The sequence below is a fragment of the Musa acuminata genome, chromosome BXJ1-9 (genome assembly GCF_036884655.1).
Source record: "Musa acuminata AAA Group cultivar baxijiao chromosome BXJ1-9, Cavendish_Baxijiao_AAA, whole genome shotgun sequence".
Lineage (NCBI taxonomy): Eukaryota > Viridiplantae > Streptophyta > Magnoliopsida > Zingiberales > Musaceae > Musa > Musa acuminata.
The window spans coordinates 8316675-8331680 of NC_088335.1; the positions used below are offsets into that span (position 1 = coordinate 8316675).

A 15006-nucleotide genomic window follows, 5' to 3' on the forward strand; every position below is an offset into this window, starting at 1 on the left:
AAAGGATGACGTAATACTCTATATATACGACGATGAAAATACAGATATCGAAGATCCTTTCGTTGTTATATATCTGCGTTGGCACCGATGTAGTTGCCAAGTGAAGCCGACATAGATACAGAGTGGTATAAACATACATGCAGAGTGTCGACATCTACATCATCCTCTTTTTTTGCTTTACCTCTCGCAATCGTTCTCTCTTCTTATTAACAACAGCCACCTATACTCATAACGACATCGTCATTTGCTACCACTAAAATATTAATTAAAATATTAAAATTATTTATTTTTATTTTCATTAGTAAAAGCATTAATATTTGAGTAAATGGAGTTATATATTTCAATTTCATAATCATAGGATTCTAATATAAATTTTTTAAATGTAAAGACCAAGATACTATATAAAAAAAAACAAAAATATATAATTATCCCAAGATTTATTTATTCCTTTTTATATATCGCATTCACATATCTCAAAACATTATTAGAGCAAGCAAATCATTGAAACAAGACTGACAAGGTTCCGCAAGATCAATAGAACCATTAAAGGCGCATTAAATGAAGTACACAGAAGCATCTCCCACGATGGATATTGGTTGGTGGCCATAAAATGTTGTCAGATCATTTTAGATCTATATATGTTTATATTTCTGAAACCGTTTTCATTTTTAAATTTTATATTATTTTATAAATATTTATTATTATTATATTTTTTTTAGGATTTGATCGGTAATGGGATTTTTGTTACGTATGTTTTGATATTTGATTATTATTATTTTCTTGCACAATAAGATATCTAAAACCTATGAAACTGTGGTTCATGTCATTGTAAGTAATGTTCAATGACCCATCTTCAGTAAAAACTTTCCACCGTGTTAACTTCCCAAACAGAATCACAAGAAAATGTTGAGATAATAATGTGTTAACTCTCCAATGGTTTTTTTAGTCTTAATCTAATTAATAAGAGAGTTCATAAGAACCTAAGCCAAAACCTAAATGGTCATTTTGCATATTCAATCGTAAGATTAGCATCATATGACAGGTGGATTGAACTAAGTATCTACAAAACAAAATTGAATATGTGTCGAATACAAATCTTTTCGATATTTAAGTCAAAAATATAAAGATAATATTAAATCGAAATGAATCAATGCATTGGACCGAACTAATCTTTGTAAAGTTATTTTATAAATGACTACGCTAAGCATTAATATTTCGTAGAGTTGTTAAACATCATTAGACCTAATCGTCTAACCATTACAGTTAGTATCAATGAATCAATCATACGAGGATCGAAGGGCAAAAGGTTAGTGTGACATAGGAAGGAATGAATCCAAATATAAATTTAATATCATTTTTAGTAAAGTCTAGAAAAGATCATTTCTTATCATGGAATATTCTGGATTAAGATGTAAAAGAAATAATTTCTTAACAGCAATAAGGGTAACCTATGGCGAATCAGTCCATGAATGGTATCACAAAAGTACAATACAAAATTGTACTAATATTTGCTGGGGTTGCAATTGTCAACTACTATTATATTTGAATCAGTAAATTTAAGAAGGAATATATTTATTGTCTTCGAATATCATTGAGAATGTAAAAGATTTGTTATGATTTAGTAATAACAAAAATGTGCTGACTATACTTCTTATACGTATGATGGGAAAGAAAAGACTGACTGTTCTCACTGTCATCAGAGATGGCCGATTGGGAGAAATAATTGCGATCTGCACCTCCATGTCTTCGCCTTGTGTCCGCTTGACCGGTTCACATAATTGCGATCTGCACCTCCATCACCAAAGATGTCTGCCTCTGTGCATCAATCAACCCACACAAGGCTTCGAAGCCGCTGATTGCAAACCATGCATTAGCAAAACAGGTTTTACCACCACAGAAACTGCAGTATATTTGTCGATTCTACCGACCGCATACGACGTTGTGCCATCAATTTAAGACCCAGTGGCGTTATATCATGCTTTGACGTTCTCCTCTCCCCACTCCCACCTCCACTTGTTGGCGACGTTTTGCCACCTCTTGGACATCAATGGCTCTCGGACTCTGTGGCCTTTTCCTCTCCCTCTCCTTGCTGATACTGATGGTGGCAGCGCAAGAGCATACGGAGCAGAAGGATGTGCATCGAAGCAGTTTTCCGACGGGTTTCATCTTCGGAGCTGCCTCCGCCGCGTATCAGGTCGGCCCTTCATGGCTTTCTCGATCTTAATTAGTTTTCAGAAAGAAGACTTCTGGTTCTGTGTCTCTTGATCGATCATCAACTGATTTGTCTCCTGTTCACAGTACGAAGGCGCTGCTGCTGAAGGTCATAGGGGACCAAGTATTTGGGATACCTTCACCCACGATCACCCAGGTTCTCTCTCTCTCTCTCTCTCTCTCTCTCTCTCTCTCACACACACACACACACACATTGTAAATTTCATAGAGCAAAACTCAATCAATAACTCCGTTCAAGTTGGCCAGCCAGTCAACAATTTGTATGTGACGAAATACTTGCTTGATGTTGTTACTTTTGGAATAGTTCTATACATGATTCTTTTATTGGTAACCCAATAACTAGTGCACCTCAATTAATGTGTCATAAGCTCAACGCTGCTAACTCAATTAATCTCTTCCATCTCCAACATGATTTATACGTTTTCTTTGTATTATTTCTGGCTGTATTGATGAAGTGTAACATTTGTAAGGTAAGAAGAAGTAGGTGTGCTATCTCTGTCTTGCGTTCAAGTATTCCACAGCGTGCGATTGACTCTACACACACCATCCTACTTGTTGCTATCGTTTGACTTGTTCAGCTAAGAGATATATATGACATATGGCTTTGTGTTTGGCAGAAGCGATAGCAGATCGAAGCACCGGCGACGTGGCCATCGATTTTTATCATCGCTCCAAGGTAAAGTAGCAATCGTTTTCCACGTGATACTCATTGCCTACCAATTGCTGATTACCGAAAGCTGCAGGAAGATATGGGCTTCTTGAAATATATGGGCATGGATGCTTTCAGGTTCTCCATTTCCTGGTCCAGGATACTACCCAGTAAGAAAGCTACGAATTTGGAACGATCTCCTATCATTGGATTCCTTTCCTAGATAATGAAACGTTTGACAAGTCCTCGTTGTCTGATATCAGATGGAAGTTTGAGTGGTGGAGTCAATCAAGAAGGCGTAGATTATTACAACACTCTTATTAATGATCTTCTAGACCATGGTATGTGGCCCTTCAACATAGGATTGGAAAGGTTAGCAACCATGTAGAATAACTCTTCTTCTCGACATCGACAGGCTTGCAGCCCTTTGTGACCCTCTTCCACTGGGACCTTCCTCAGGGTCTTGAATCACAATACCAAGGTTTCCTTAGCCCAAGTATCGTGTAAGTCACAGATTTCTTGTGGACCTCAAACGTATCTCTTCTTCGAGAGGCTTGACTCATCAGCAGCTGGCCTCTTCAGACAAACCAATACCTAGACTAATTGCTCACCGTGATCCAAACATGCAGGAATGACTTCCGCGACTACAGCGAGATATGCTTCAAGGAATTCGGGGACCGGGTAAAGCATTGGATCACGTTGAACGAGCCATGGACGTTTTGCGACAGGGGGTATTCGAGCGGTATATTTGCACCCGGTCGGTGTTCTCCATGGACTGAAGGCAAGTGCACCGAAGGCGATTCGTCTCGGGAGCCCTACCTCTGTGCTCACCATCAGCTGCTATCCCATGCAGCTGCCGTGAAGCAGTACCGACGCAAGTATCAGGTAAGCAGCATATCCATTTATATACATTTAAGCTATCTTATTATATACATTTGTCGTCAGGCATCTCAGAAGGGAATGATAGGCATAACACTGATCACTCACTGGTTCGTGCCTTACTCGAATTCCAAATCTGATGAAGATGCTGTGTCACGAGCTTTAGATTTCATGTTTGGATGGTGAGTTGTGGCCTTCACGCAAACACTAATAGGATGGCCTTCTTCACAAAATCTTGATCATGGATTTATGCGAGTTGTGGTGTAGGTTTATGGATCCTCTGACTCAAGGCGACTATCCATTTACGATGAGGGCGATCGTCGGGAATCGCCTGCCAAAATTCACTGCCAAGCAATCTAAAATGGTTCGAGGATCATTCGACTTCATCGGACTAAATTACTACACCACCTACTTCGCTAATAGCATTTCCCTTTTGACAAAACTTAACGCCAGCTACGAAACCGATTCCTACACACTCCAGAGCGGTAAACCGGCGCAGACTTCTTTCTTGTCATCTCATATTTCTGCGTATTAAGTGTTGTTCTTTCTTTCCATTGAAACAGGTAAACGACAAGGGACTCCCATCGGCACTCAGGTAAGATCAGCTTAATGTTGCAGCACAGTGGCTGGCTCGATGAGCAACTCATTTCTATGCTTGTGATGCAGGCTGCCTCGGATTGGCTATTTGTTTACCCAGAGGGCATCAGAGAGGCCTTGTTGTATCTTAAGAACAGATACAACAACCCAATCATCTACATCACTGAGAACGGCAAGTATCTGAGAATATTCACCGACACGCATGAGACATAATGTACGCACAACCAAGTCTTAATCATCATGTGTTGCTGTCCCTCTTAGGAGTCGACGAGGTCAACAACGCGTCATGGCCACTTAACGAAGCCCTACAAGATGATATGAGGGTTGACTACTACAAGAATCATCTATACTTCGTCGAGAAAGCTATCAGGTTTGCTTGCATTTGAATTGTGCTTGTTCCAGGAGTAAAGTGGAGCTGTGTGTTCGTTGGTATTGGCAGGGACGGAGTCGACGTGAGAGGGTACTTCGCATGGTCGTTGCTGGATAACTTCGAGTGGTCCGACGGCTACACGGTTCGCTTCGGGATCGTATACGTCGACTACAGGAATGGGTTGAAGAGATACCCCAAGACCTCTGCTCACTGGTTCCAAGAAGTACTTAATAATTGATCGTAGCTGTTGGGGTCTATCCTGCCACAATGTACTGGGAAATCAAATAAAGTTTTCAACATCAAAGTCTCTGCTCTAGATAGAAATCAAGTTGTCGTTGTTGTGCGTCTAGGATTGCTGGTGATCAGCAGTACCTCATGAGCTGACACTCGTTGTCGGCAATGTATTAATGATGAGTGCTTCTTCATCTTCCTACTTGTAGCAGTGGGTGCTTCCGGTAAAGCAAATAAAGTTCTTCTGTTTCTTCACCAAAGAGCTGACGGTGTCGATACTATTCTGCAACTTCATGGCGATTGGCACAAGTTCAAACGCATAGTTCCATTCTTTTCTTGTTGCGGAGACTTTGCCATCGTCCTCCTTCCCGTCCCCACTTGTCTCGGTGCCCTCGATCGGTTGTCGTCTCAAGGTGCAAAAGCTTAAGATTCTTCTCGTGACGAGAGAGGCTTTTTGGCGCATCGGTGGCACACGGCACGGCAGGGCTGTGCTGCTACGGTTTGGACTTTGGAGGTTTGTGAATGTGCGCGGTACTGTCAGTGGCTTTCTTTCTCGTCAGTGCATCGGATTCCTCGTGCTTCGCTTTGGTTCTTCCTCAGAGGAGGGCTGTGTGGATGTACACTTGACGCCAAATGGAGTAGATTCGTGGACATACTAATACGTGATCCTTCGATCCAAAAGCTCATTGTAGTCGAGACGGGAAACCAAACAGCGTCAAGGCTGCTAGCGGAAGGGTCCTTGACATACATATAGAGATCTCTCTCATAAACTATAAGATCAGATGAGCCGTGTCCAATTAGTACTTGGCTCGTAGTACAAATACGTTTGTACAGTAGGGTAGAAAGGAAAACTCCATGAAGAAAACTCTAAATTTTAACTTAGTAGAGTGACTAAGTGAAGAGAATGATTAAAAGTATTTTATCATCATCCATCAGACTAGTAAAATTTGACATCAAACTAGAGATTATGTCACGAGAGTATAGATCGAGTCGGTGAGAGAACTCAACCAACTCGATCATGAGAGTATCTAAAGAGTACATTCTTGATGTCCTACTTTCGATACCATCCAAATTGATGTGTGAATGTGGAGATATTAATAGAGGATCTCTACTGTTCAGAGTACAAAGCTACCATACTGATTCGTCAGTGCCGTAAACCAATCATACCCTCCATCTGTTTTCCGCAGCTTTTTATCTATTAGCTACTCATTGCCACTCGTAGATCGTTAACATAATATTTCTCTGCTTTTGCATTGTCTTAGCACACACTTACCATTCGGTCCTCCTCTCCACGAGCTGTGTTCGGATTGATTTGGCGTGTTCTTCTCCGAATCAGTTGTGCTTCGCATCGGTGCTTCATTTAGAACTTGGAACCCTAATTTCTTTTTTATTTTGTAGACAGACTGACGCACCGTCCGATTGAAATCAGAAAAAGTAGCTGAAGAACACAGTCGAATAGCAGAGCAGTAATTGCTTGGTCGCGACCTGACTCATTCAATTCCTTTCCCTTAGAAAAGATTTTTCATTAATTATATATTATTCTTTATATTTAGATATTTTTAGTATCTCCCGCTTTAAACTTAAAAAATATATTAAAATTTATATAATTATGAAAGTAAAACATCTAATTTTGTTTATTCTAGCATCGTCAATTTTATCAATGAAAGTATAAAAATAATAAATAAAAAAATAATTTTAATATTCTAATTATACTTTCAGTGGTGACGGACGAGGCCTCCGCTAAGAGCCATGAGTGATTGTGACGGATAAGAATGGAGAGCAAGGACAAAAGGTGAGATAAAGGGAGAGGACGAAGATAATGACATAACACTCAATATATGCGTCAACAATAACGAGTGATTCTTTCATTGCTCTATATCTACATTGATATCAACTTAATTATCAAGTAGAGCCGACGTAAATGTAGAGCAGTATTAACACATATGTAGAGCTTCGACATCTACGTTGTCCTTTTCCTTCTTTCCCTTTACTTCACCTCTCATAATCGCACTCTTTCCTTACTTACAACAATCATCTATGCCCCCAACGGCATAGTTGTCTTCCACCATTAAAAAATTAATTAAGATGTTAAAATTATTATTATTTATTTTTATTAGTAAAATCGATGACGTTAGAGTAAATGAAGTTATATGTTTCGTTTTCAACTATAGAGAATCTAATATAAATTTCTTAAATATAAAGAGCAAGATACTATACTAAAAAAATCTAACAAAAATATATAATTATCCCAAGATTTATTTATTCCTTTTTATCTATTGCCTTCACATATCTCAAAACATAATTAGAGTAAGCAAAGCATCGAAACAAGGCTGACAAGATTCTGCAAAATCAATAGAACCATTGAAAGCGCATTAAATGAAGTACACAGAAGCATCTCCCACTCTGGATATTGGTTGGTGTCAGATCATTTTAGATCTATATATGTATATATATTTATATTTTTGAAACCGTTTTCATTTTTTAATTTTATATTATTTTTATAAATATTTATTATTTTTATATATTTTTGAGGATTTGATCGGTAATGGGATTTTTGTTACGTATGTTTTGATATTTGATTATTATTTTTTTCTTACACAATTAGATATCTAAAACCTATGAAACTGTGGTTCATGTCATTGTAAGTAATGTTCGATGACCCATCTTCAGTAAAAACTTTCCACCGTGTTAACTGTCCAATGGTTTTTTTAGTCTTAATCTAACTAATAAGAGAGTTCATAAGAACCTAAGCCAAAACCTAAATGGTCATTTTGCTCGAGTCGCAAAGCCAACTTGGTTCGAATATGATTCAATCATAAGGTTAGCATCATATGAAAGGTGGATTGAACTAAGCATCTACAAAACAAAATTGAATATGTGTCGAATACAAATATCTTCGATATTTAAGTCAAAAATACAAAGATAATATTAAATCGAAATGAATCAATGCATTCGATTGAACTAATCTACGTAAAGTTATTTTATAAATGACTACGCTGAACATTAACATTTCGTAGAGTTGCTAAGCATAATTAGACCTAATCGTCTAACCATTACAGTTAGTATCAATGTATCGACCACACGACTGACTCGAGTTGACTGATAATACATTTAAATAGGTATCATACTAATGCGACGAAGCAAATAAGTGTTCTTATACCGGTGTCATTACACTCTCCAAAGTGGACTAGATTCTAGTAGACATAGATAGAGGAACGGAATCTAGAGTGAGAACAACCACAGACACCATGAATCGAGGGCGAATAGAATAGGATGGCAAACACGACATGCATTTAATCGGTAAGGGGTGCATTAAATTTGTCTGAGCCCAACGTCTATGGATGCTCACATGATGAGGCCAAACACCACACCCACCTTCTTCTATTAATTAACCCAATTCACCTACCTAACCCACTTTCATAATCGCCTTCACATGCGACATGACATGCATTTGCCACCCACAATCCATGTGTGTTATGTCAGACAAAGTATGACCACAGTTTTAATTTGCTCCTATTTAATCTTTAACCTCTTCGTCCTATACTTAGATCTCGGGCAGCAATGCATGCATGATTGCAAGAAGAGGAAAAGCCACAACAAGGGAAAACCATGACCTTTATGTATACACAGACAAATGCATGATAATTCCCAATTAAGCACGTAAATTGTCATATTACATTAATACAGATAGTTCTCATGATGAAATATATATAATAATAATAATAATTAGATCCACTTTGAAGTCCCAACACCATCTTTCTGAACTAACGCGGGATTAAGTTTATTTTAAGGTCTATCATTAACTTTCCAAAGTAGCCTTAATTTTACTCTTTAACCGATATGAAATTAAATGAAAAAAAATTATGAAAATTATAAATGAAAATGGTAGCTGTAAGCAAAAAGGGAATAGACACATCTAACATCCAACAATCACGGACGTGTTGGTGGCAAAGTTGCAGCCGTTCATACTGTTTCCAGACCATTGACAGCCCGTGAGAGATGCATGCAACACATGAATGCACCGAAACATCGATGTTCCGAGTCGAGAGCCGCAAAGAACCGACACATTACCACCAACCATGCACCCAACTCACCGCTCTCCATTCACTAATCGATACGTTCGTCCTCCGATGATGACTGAGCCATCCCATCCCTATCGCTTAGACCCCATGGAGCGGTATGTTTGGTCTCTCGTCTTCTCCAAAGTCCCCAATCAACGGTGTTAGCTTACTCTTCCACGTTTTCTAGAGGTTCGACTGCTTTGACTGTCATTTTCTTCTGGAAATAATGACCACTGTAAATTTCGATCCACATTTGATGATCCACGTGTAACGGAGGATCTCATTTCTCGGAGTTGCTATGGGACGAATGGTCTCACCTTTAGTCTTCCGACATGTAAAAGTCATGATTGATCCCATCTTTTCCCCCATCAAAAGTCTGGAATGGTACCATTACTCGTCATAGGATACATTAATCACTTCAATTTTGGTGTCACATCCACATAAAAGTCCTTTATCACTTCGATGCATTAATGAGGGCTCGCCACAAGTGGTCCAACGCGTAGCAGTAAACCACCGCTTTGAGCCCCATCACGGCTCGATCCACCGTCCGATTCTTCGCGAGAGATGGGATTGGTCGACGTAGCTTCGGACCTCGCACTGTGATGCGTTCCAGCTGTCGACTTGTTGTCCCGCCACGTCTCGTTCTCGGGGGTCCTATAACTCTAAATACCCCTCTTGGGTGAGGGTGTTTTCGTCATTCAATAGGGAACGAGTTTCCAGTTCCGACCACCTTCCCTACGCCCGCTTGATCGTGATATCACTGGATTACTCCCACGTCTCTTCTTCTTCTTCTTCTTTGTGCTCCGTCTCCCTCTGTTTGTGGTCTAATGGCGAGGGCGAAGACGAAGCATCTCTCCGACATTGCGGTGCCGTCGCAGCTCATCCACTCGCTCTCCGCCTCCGCGTTCCACACGCTCCACCTGTCCCCCAGGAAGGCCCCGCGGCAGGCAGGCCACCGCTTCCCCTCCGTCGCCCGTAGCCCAAAGTTCCTCCTTGTGTCTCTCTTCTTCCTCCTCGCGCTGTTCCGAACCCTCAGGATAGGGTCCGAGCTGGACCGTCTCCTCCCCTTGTCTCCCGTACCCTGCTCCTCCTCTTCCTCGCCGGAACCCGTACGGTCGGTGTTAGAAGTGGCGGTGGAAGGGGGAGGAGGTGGTGTCGGTGTTGGTGCGGGAGCGGTGGAGGGGGAGGGGGAGTTCTGGAGGCAGCCGGACGGGATGGGCTACAGGCCGTGCCTTGACTTCAGCGAGGAGTACCGGGTAGAGACCCAGGCGGCGCGGGGAGGCAGGCGGCGGAAGTACCTGCTGGTGGTGGTCTCCGGTGGGCTCAACCAGCAGCGGAACCAGATTGTCGATGCGGTTGTGATCGCTCGCATCCTCGGGGCGGCGCTCGTCGTGCCCGTTCTGCAGGTCAATCTCATCTGGGGCGACGACAGGTGCCATTCTGCCTGTTCATATCTCTACTTCTCCTAATCTAAGATCAAAAGCTCATCTTTGCCTCTATCGTCTTCTCTCGCTACAAATATATCTTTTTCCTAAAGAGGCATCTATGTTTGGCTATCTTAAGCTCATTCATCGAAACATTACTAGTAAATGTACTATGAACATGATCTATATCTGCACCTCATATGAGGACTCGGTTTTATGAGGCATCTTAATTTTTGCTCTGTTCTTTGATCGGGCAGTGAGTTCTCTGACATATTTGATCTGGAGCATTTCAAGCGGGTTCTCGCCGACGACGTCAAGGTGGTGTCGTCGCTGCCGTCGACTCATATCAGAACAAGGCCGGTGGAGGAGAAGCAGACACCTCTACACGTCTCCCCTCAATGGATCAAGAACAGGTACCTGAAGAGAGTAAGTGATTCTTGTTCTTCTTCTTCTTCTTCTTCTTCTTCTTCTTCTTCCAGTCTCATTGCTCTCTGGTTGGATGCAATGGGATATTAGCTGTGATCCACTTGTTCACTAACATATACTTCTTGTCTGAATCCATCTTCCCGAACTGCATTATTCCATTGTTTACTAAAACATGTTAGGTGTTTGTAGCCACAACTCCTCCAACCACCGATGAATGATCGCCAAAAAGCAGTGATGAACAGTGATATTAGTTCATTATTCCATACTTCATTATTAGCTCGTCGGTTTGTGACGGATGAATTGAATTATCACTTACCCTTCGACGGTGAGGGAGTACTGAATACAACCTCTCGTCTTGTTATTTCTGCAGCTTAATCGAGAGGGGGTTTTGCTTCTCAGAGGCTTAGATTCAAGGCTATCAAAGGACCTCCCACCTGATCTGCAAAAGCTCCGATGCAAAGTAAGTAATCACAAGATCCAACCCTTCCATCCTTTCACATTCTCCACAAGTCTCCCTGACATAGTACTGATGCATATACTTCCCTCGTATCCCACAAGGTGGCATTCCATGCCCTGAGGTTTGCTGCGCCCATCCAGGAGCTTGGCAACAAGCTCGCCATGAGGATGCGGAGCAAAGGGCCTTACCTCGCGCTGCACCTTCGACTGGAGAAGGATGTGTGGGTGCGTACCGGTTGCCTTCCTGGGCTAAGCCCCGAGCACGATGATGTTGTCCAGCGAGAGAGAAAGCTCCGGCCGAAGCTCCTCACTGGGAGGTCCAACATGACTCAGCACCAGCGCAAACTCGCCGGGTTCTGCCCACTGAATGTTCTTGAAGTAACCAGGTATAGGAAGAACCAGGAAGCAAATCTTTGATTCTATTACTTGTTTTCGAGTTACTGACGACAATTCTTCGATTCAGATTGATCAAGGCACTCGGAGCTCCCAAGGATGCAAGGATATACTGGGCAGGCGGCGAGCCATTCGGAGGGCCGGAGGCCCTGCTGCCATTGATCACAGAGTTCCCGCATTTATGCAACAAGGAGAACATCTCACAGCCCGGCGAACTCGAGCGATTTGCGAGCAAATCTTCGGTGCTTGCGGCGATCGACTACATCGTGTGCGAGCAGAGCGACGTGTTCATGCCGTCACACGGAGGAAACATGGGGCACTTGATGCAGGGGCACAGGGCGTATGCCGGGCACAGAAAGTTCATCACCCCCAACAAGCGGCAGATGCTCCCATATTTCGTCGACACTTCTTTGCCGGACTCGGAATTCAATCGGATCATCAAGGACCTGCACCGAGGATCGCTAGGCCAGCCGGAGTGGAGGACCGACAAGGTTGGCAAGGATGTCACGGCCTACCCTGTTCCCGAGTGCATGTGCAATGGAACAAGCACGAGTGCAGCGCTATAAGGACACACTACTGCCGATTGCTTATTCTCGACCGATTCCAATCTGCCGAAGCATCAACCTTCAGCGTCTACTGACCAAAGTTTTGGCTGAGCGGCTACAGATACACGGAAGCGAGCCTCTGCATCATGTAATCAGAAGTCATTTTGATGCACGGAACACAACCGAGGAATGGAATTCTTTCTTAGAGTTTTCGATGTCATGACTCATTTATGGATGATAAATTCGATTCTTTCTATGATGGCGTGTATTGCTGCATTGTCGAAGATACTACAGGCGATTCCAATCAATCAATAAATTGAAATATTCGAAGGTAAAAAATGTGATGATAGTTGTTAGTGTAAACAACTTTAAACCGTGACTTCGGGACCGACGAGGCGGGGTTCGGGTCCGAATGATGGGGATTTTCTCGAGACGGCCTTCGAGTCCGTCGGGGTGGTCGGGTGCGGTGGTCGGGACAGTGTTGTTGTCTCCTCCGAGTAGAAACTCCTCGCCTTCGTGTCTCGCGGGGACCTTCGGCTTCGCTCCTGCACAAAGGTCGGGTCGGGGTGCTCGGCCCGACCCCTCCGACAATCAAGTTAGTTGATGTGAATGGGATTTCGGATGGAGAAGTCCTCTTTCTTCTTTTATTCTTCCCCCCATTCCTCATAATGTAAGGGTTTTTATAGGAAGAATTATCGTCGCCTGACGTGCCTGCCTGCAGGGAGCAGGATCGTATTTCTGATAGCGTCTGTCATTACCATTGACGTGGTGTGAGGGGCCGAGCCTGAGCAAGGTATTAATGCGCCTCGGCAGGCATTCCGGTCCACATTGACCAGGTGGCTTATCAAGTTGACAGAGGCGAGATGCGTCACCTGACGTAGCTGATGTCACGTGAGTCTTATCGTAATTATTATTCTCATCATATTCCCCCTCGGAAAGAAGCTATGCATCGGCCGTTGTAACGGGAGTCTGAGGCATGGCTTTAGCTTTCGAGCAGGCCGCGTAGGTGCGGTCTCGGGGTACATGGGACCGAGGAGCGCAACGCAGGCGAGCTGGCCGCGCAGGTGCGTCTCGGGGGATATGCGGCCGAGAAGCACAACTCAGTCGGGCAAGCCGAGCAGAGGTTGTGGTCTCGGTCGTCATGGGGCCGAGGAGCACAACTCAGTCTGGCAAGCCGAGCAGAGGTTGTGGTCTCGGGCATCATGCGGCCGAGGATCACAACTCAGTCGGGCAAGCCGAACAGAGGTTGTGGTCTCGGGCATCATAGAGCCGAGGAGTATGACGTAGGCGGACTGGCCGCGTAGGTGTTTGTGGTCTCGGGCAATATGCAGTCGAGGAGCACAACTCAGTCGGGCAAGCCGAGCAGAGGTTGTGGTCTCGGGCATCATGGAGCCGAGAGCCACTTGGTCTGGGTCAATCCATCGCTTAGTGACATGCAGGCATGGGAAGCCGGGTCACTTCCTAGGGAAGCCCAAGGGGCTGTCACTTTTGGGGGTCGCTGGTTTTCGAGGTCGATTAGATCAGCGCTTCAGTATCGGTACCGCGCGCTAGTTGGTTGCCACATCAGGCCAAATTTATGACGAAGCAACGTTCGTGATGTGCTTTAGGAGAGGAAGGGTCATCGTTTTGGCAGAATTTGACATATAAATAGCGTGCAGTTGGCTTCCTACAGCTTTTGTTACTTGCAATCGCCTGGTCGTTCCTTCGGACCACATTGCTCAATCTGAATCCCGCTATTCCTTCCTAAGGTCGGTGAGGATGGCTTCCCCTTCTTCCTTGCCCTCGTCTTCTTCACCGTCTACCTCCGGTAATATCGAAGAGAAGGTGCTACCACCGAGTCCGAACTCGTCGTCGGACAAGAAAGCGGCTAAGGCCCTCGAAGCCCTAATGTGGCCGCACGACCTTGACTCCACCGTGAGCGAGCCATCCATTGGTTATCTTCGGGGCCATTACAGTGTCCCGGAGGAGTTCGTTCTTATTGCCCCCGAACCAGGGCAGCGGGCATATGACCCTGTTCCAAAGGGTTTCACCCTGACTATGGATGCCTTCGAGGCCGGGCTACGCCTCCCCTTGCATCCCGTCATCACATCATGTATCTCGTGGTGGCGTATTTTCCCTGTCGCAGATGGCACCGAACTCCTGACGCTATCTAGTGGCATTCCTAGGGGAGTGCCACTACGCCAACATCACCCCGACTCGATCCCTCTTCCTCTCCTATTTTTGCCTTTCCAAGGGGTCGGGGGGCTACTATTTGTCAGCCCGATCGGGCTTCCGGGTTAGCGGGGCCCCTTCCAGTAATAAGGGATGGAAGGGGCGTTTCTTTTTTGTCAGTCGCTCGGAGGACTGGGGCTTCAGGCTCAGGTGGACGGCGTGCATGATTGACAACACCGCTCCGTCCTTGAACGATGAGGAGCTTAGGGACCTTCGGCGGCTCAAGGAGATTCTCCCAGCCTCTCGGGCCATCCGGGAGATGACCGAGGGGTGGCTGGTCGAAGCGGGTTTTAGCCCGACGTCTCGAGGTATGTCCACAGTGGAAAATGCTAGGGTTTTTGTAGGGACTGTTTTGGTGTTCTGACCAATGCTGGTGCTTTTGTGCAGAGATGGTGAACCTCGTCGTTGTGCGCGGGGGGCGCACTTCGTCGGTCGCGTCGTAGCGTCAAATGGCCAAGCCTGGGGTCCGCACGAAAGAAGCGTCGGTAGAACTCAAGGCCAGCAGACCTCGGAAGAAGTCGAAGATCTCCGC

The 15006-nt window shown here is 44.3% G+C and overlaps 2 protein-coding genes across 3 annotated transcripts; both read left to right on the forward strand.

Moving 5' to 3' along the window:
* The first annotated feature begins 1982 nt into the window (after positions 1-1982).
* Positions 1983-5218, forward strand: LOC103997720 (beta-glucosidase 12). Of its 2 annotated transcripts, XM_009419025.3 has the most exons (13): positions 1984-2194; positions 2299-2368; positions 2850-2908; positions 2976-3051; positions 3145-3222; positions 3297-3384; positions 3511-3766; positions 3827-3942; positions 4028-4245; positions 4324-4355; positions 4427-4529; positions 4619-4727; positions 4797-5218. In XM_009419025.3, exons 1-13 carry the CDS (start codon positions 2048-2050, stop codon positions 4963-4965), a joined length of 1521 nt encoding a protein of 506 aa, XP_009417300.2. In that variant the 5' UTR covers positions 1984-2047; the 3' UTR covers positions 4966-5218. The 2 variants fall into 2 exon arrangements, with proteins under 2 accessions (XP_018686935.2, XP_009417300.2); XM_018831390.2 differs by having other exon boundaries at positions 1983-2194; positions 3511-3942.
* A 4442-nt stretch (positions 5219-9660) lies between these two features.
* Positions 9661-12519, forward strand: LOC135592974 (O-fucosyltransferase 20-like). The gene is made up of 5 exons (XM_065082736.1): positions 9661-10451; positions 10701-10869; positions 11240-11329; positions 11428-11711; positions 11789-12519. Exons 1-5 carry the CDS (start codon positions 9847-9849, stop codon positions 12282-12284), a joined length of 1644 nt encoding a protein of 547 aa, XP_064938808.1. The 5' UTR covers positions 9661-9846; the 3' UTR covers positions 12285-12519.
* Positions 12520-15006: the final 2487 nt, after the last annotated feature.

What these genes read in the sequence shown, in the direction of transcription:
- LOC103997720 (XM_018831390.2), top strand. Translation starts at nt 2,048, where the DNA reads ATGGCTCTCGGACTCTGTGGCCTTTTCCTCTCCCTCTCCTTGCTGATA. An exon ending in CATCTACATCACTGAGAACG is followed by an intron (nt 4,530 to 4,618) that starts GCAAGTATCTGA and finishes TGTCCCTCTTAG; the next exon opens with GAGTCGACGAGGTCAACAAC. An exon ending in TTCGTCGAGAAAGCTATCAG is followed by an intron (nt 4,728 to 4,796) that starts GTTTGCTTGCAT and finishes TGGTATTGGCAG; the next exon opens with GGACGGAGTCGACGTGAGAG.
- LOC135592974 (XM_065082736.1), top strand. Translation starts at nt 9,847, where the DNA reads ATGGCGAGGGCGAAGACGAAGCATCTCTCCGACATTGCGGTGCCGTCG. An exon ending in AGAACAGGTACCTGAAGAGA is followed by an intron (nt 10,870 to 11,239) that starts GTAAGTGATTCT and finishes TTATTTCTGCAG; the next exon opens with CTTAATCGAGAGGGGGTTTT. An exon ending in AATGTTCTTGAAGTAACCAG is followed by an intron (nt 11,712 to 11,788) that starts GTATAGGAAGAA and finishes TCTTCGATTCAG; the next exon opens with ATTGATCAAGGCACTCGGAG.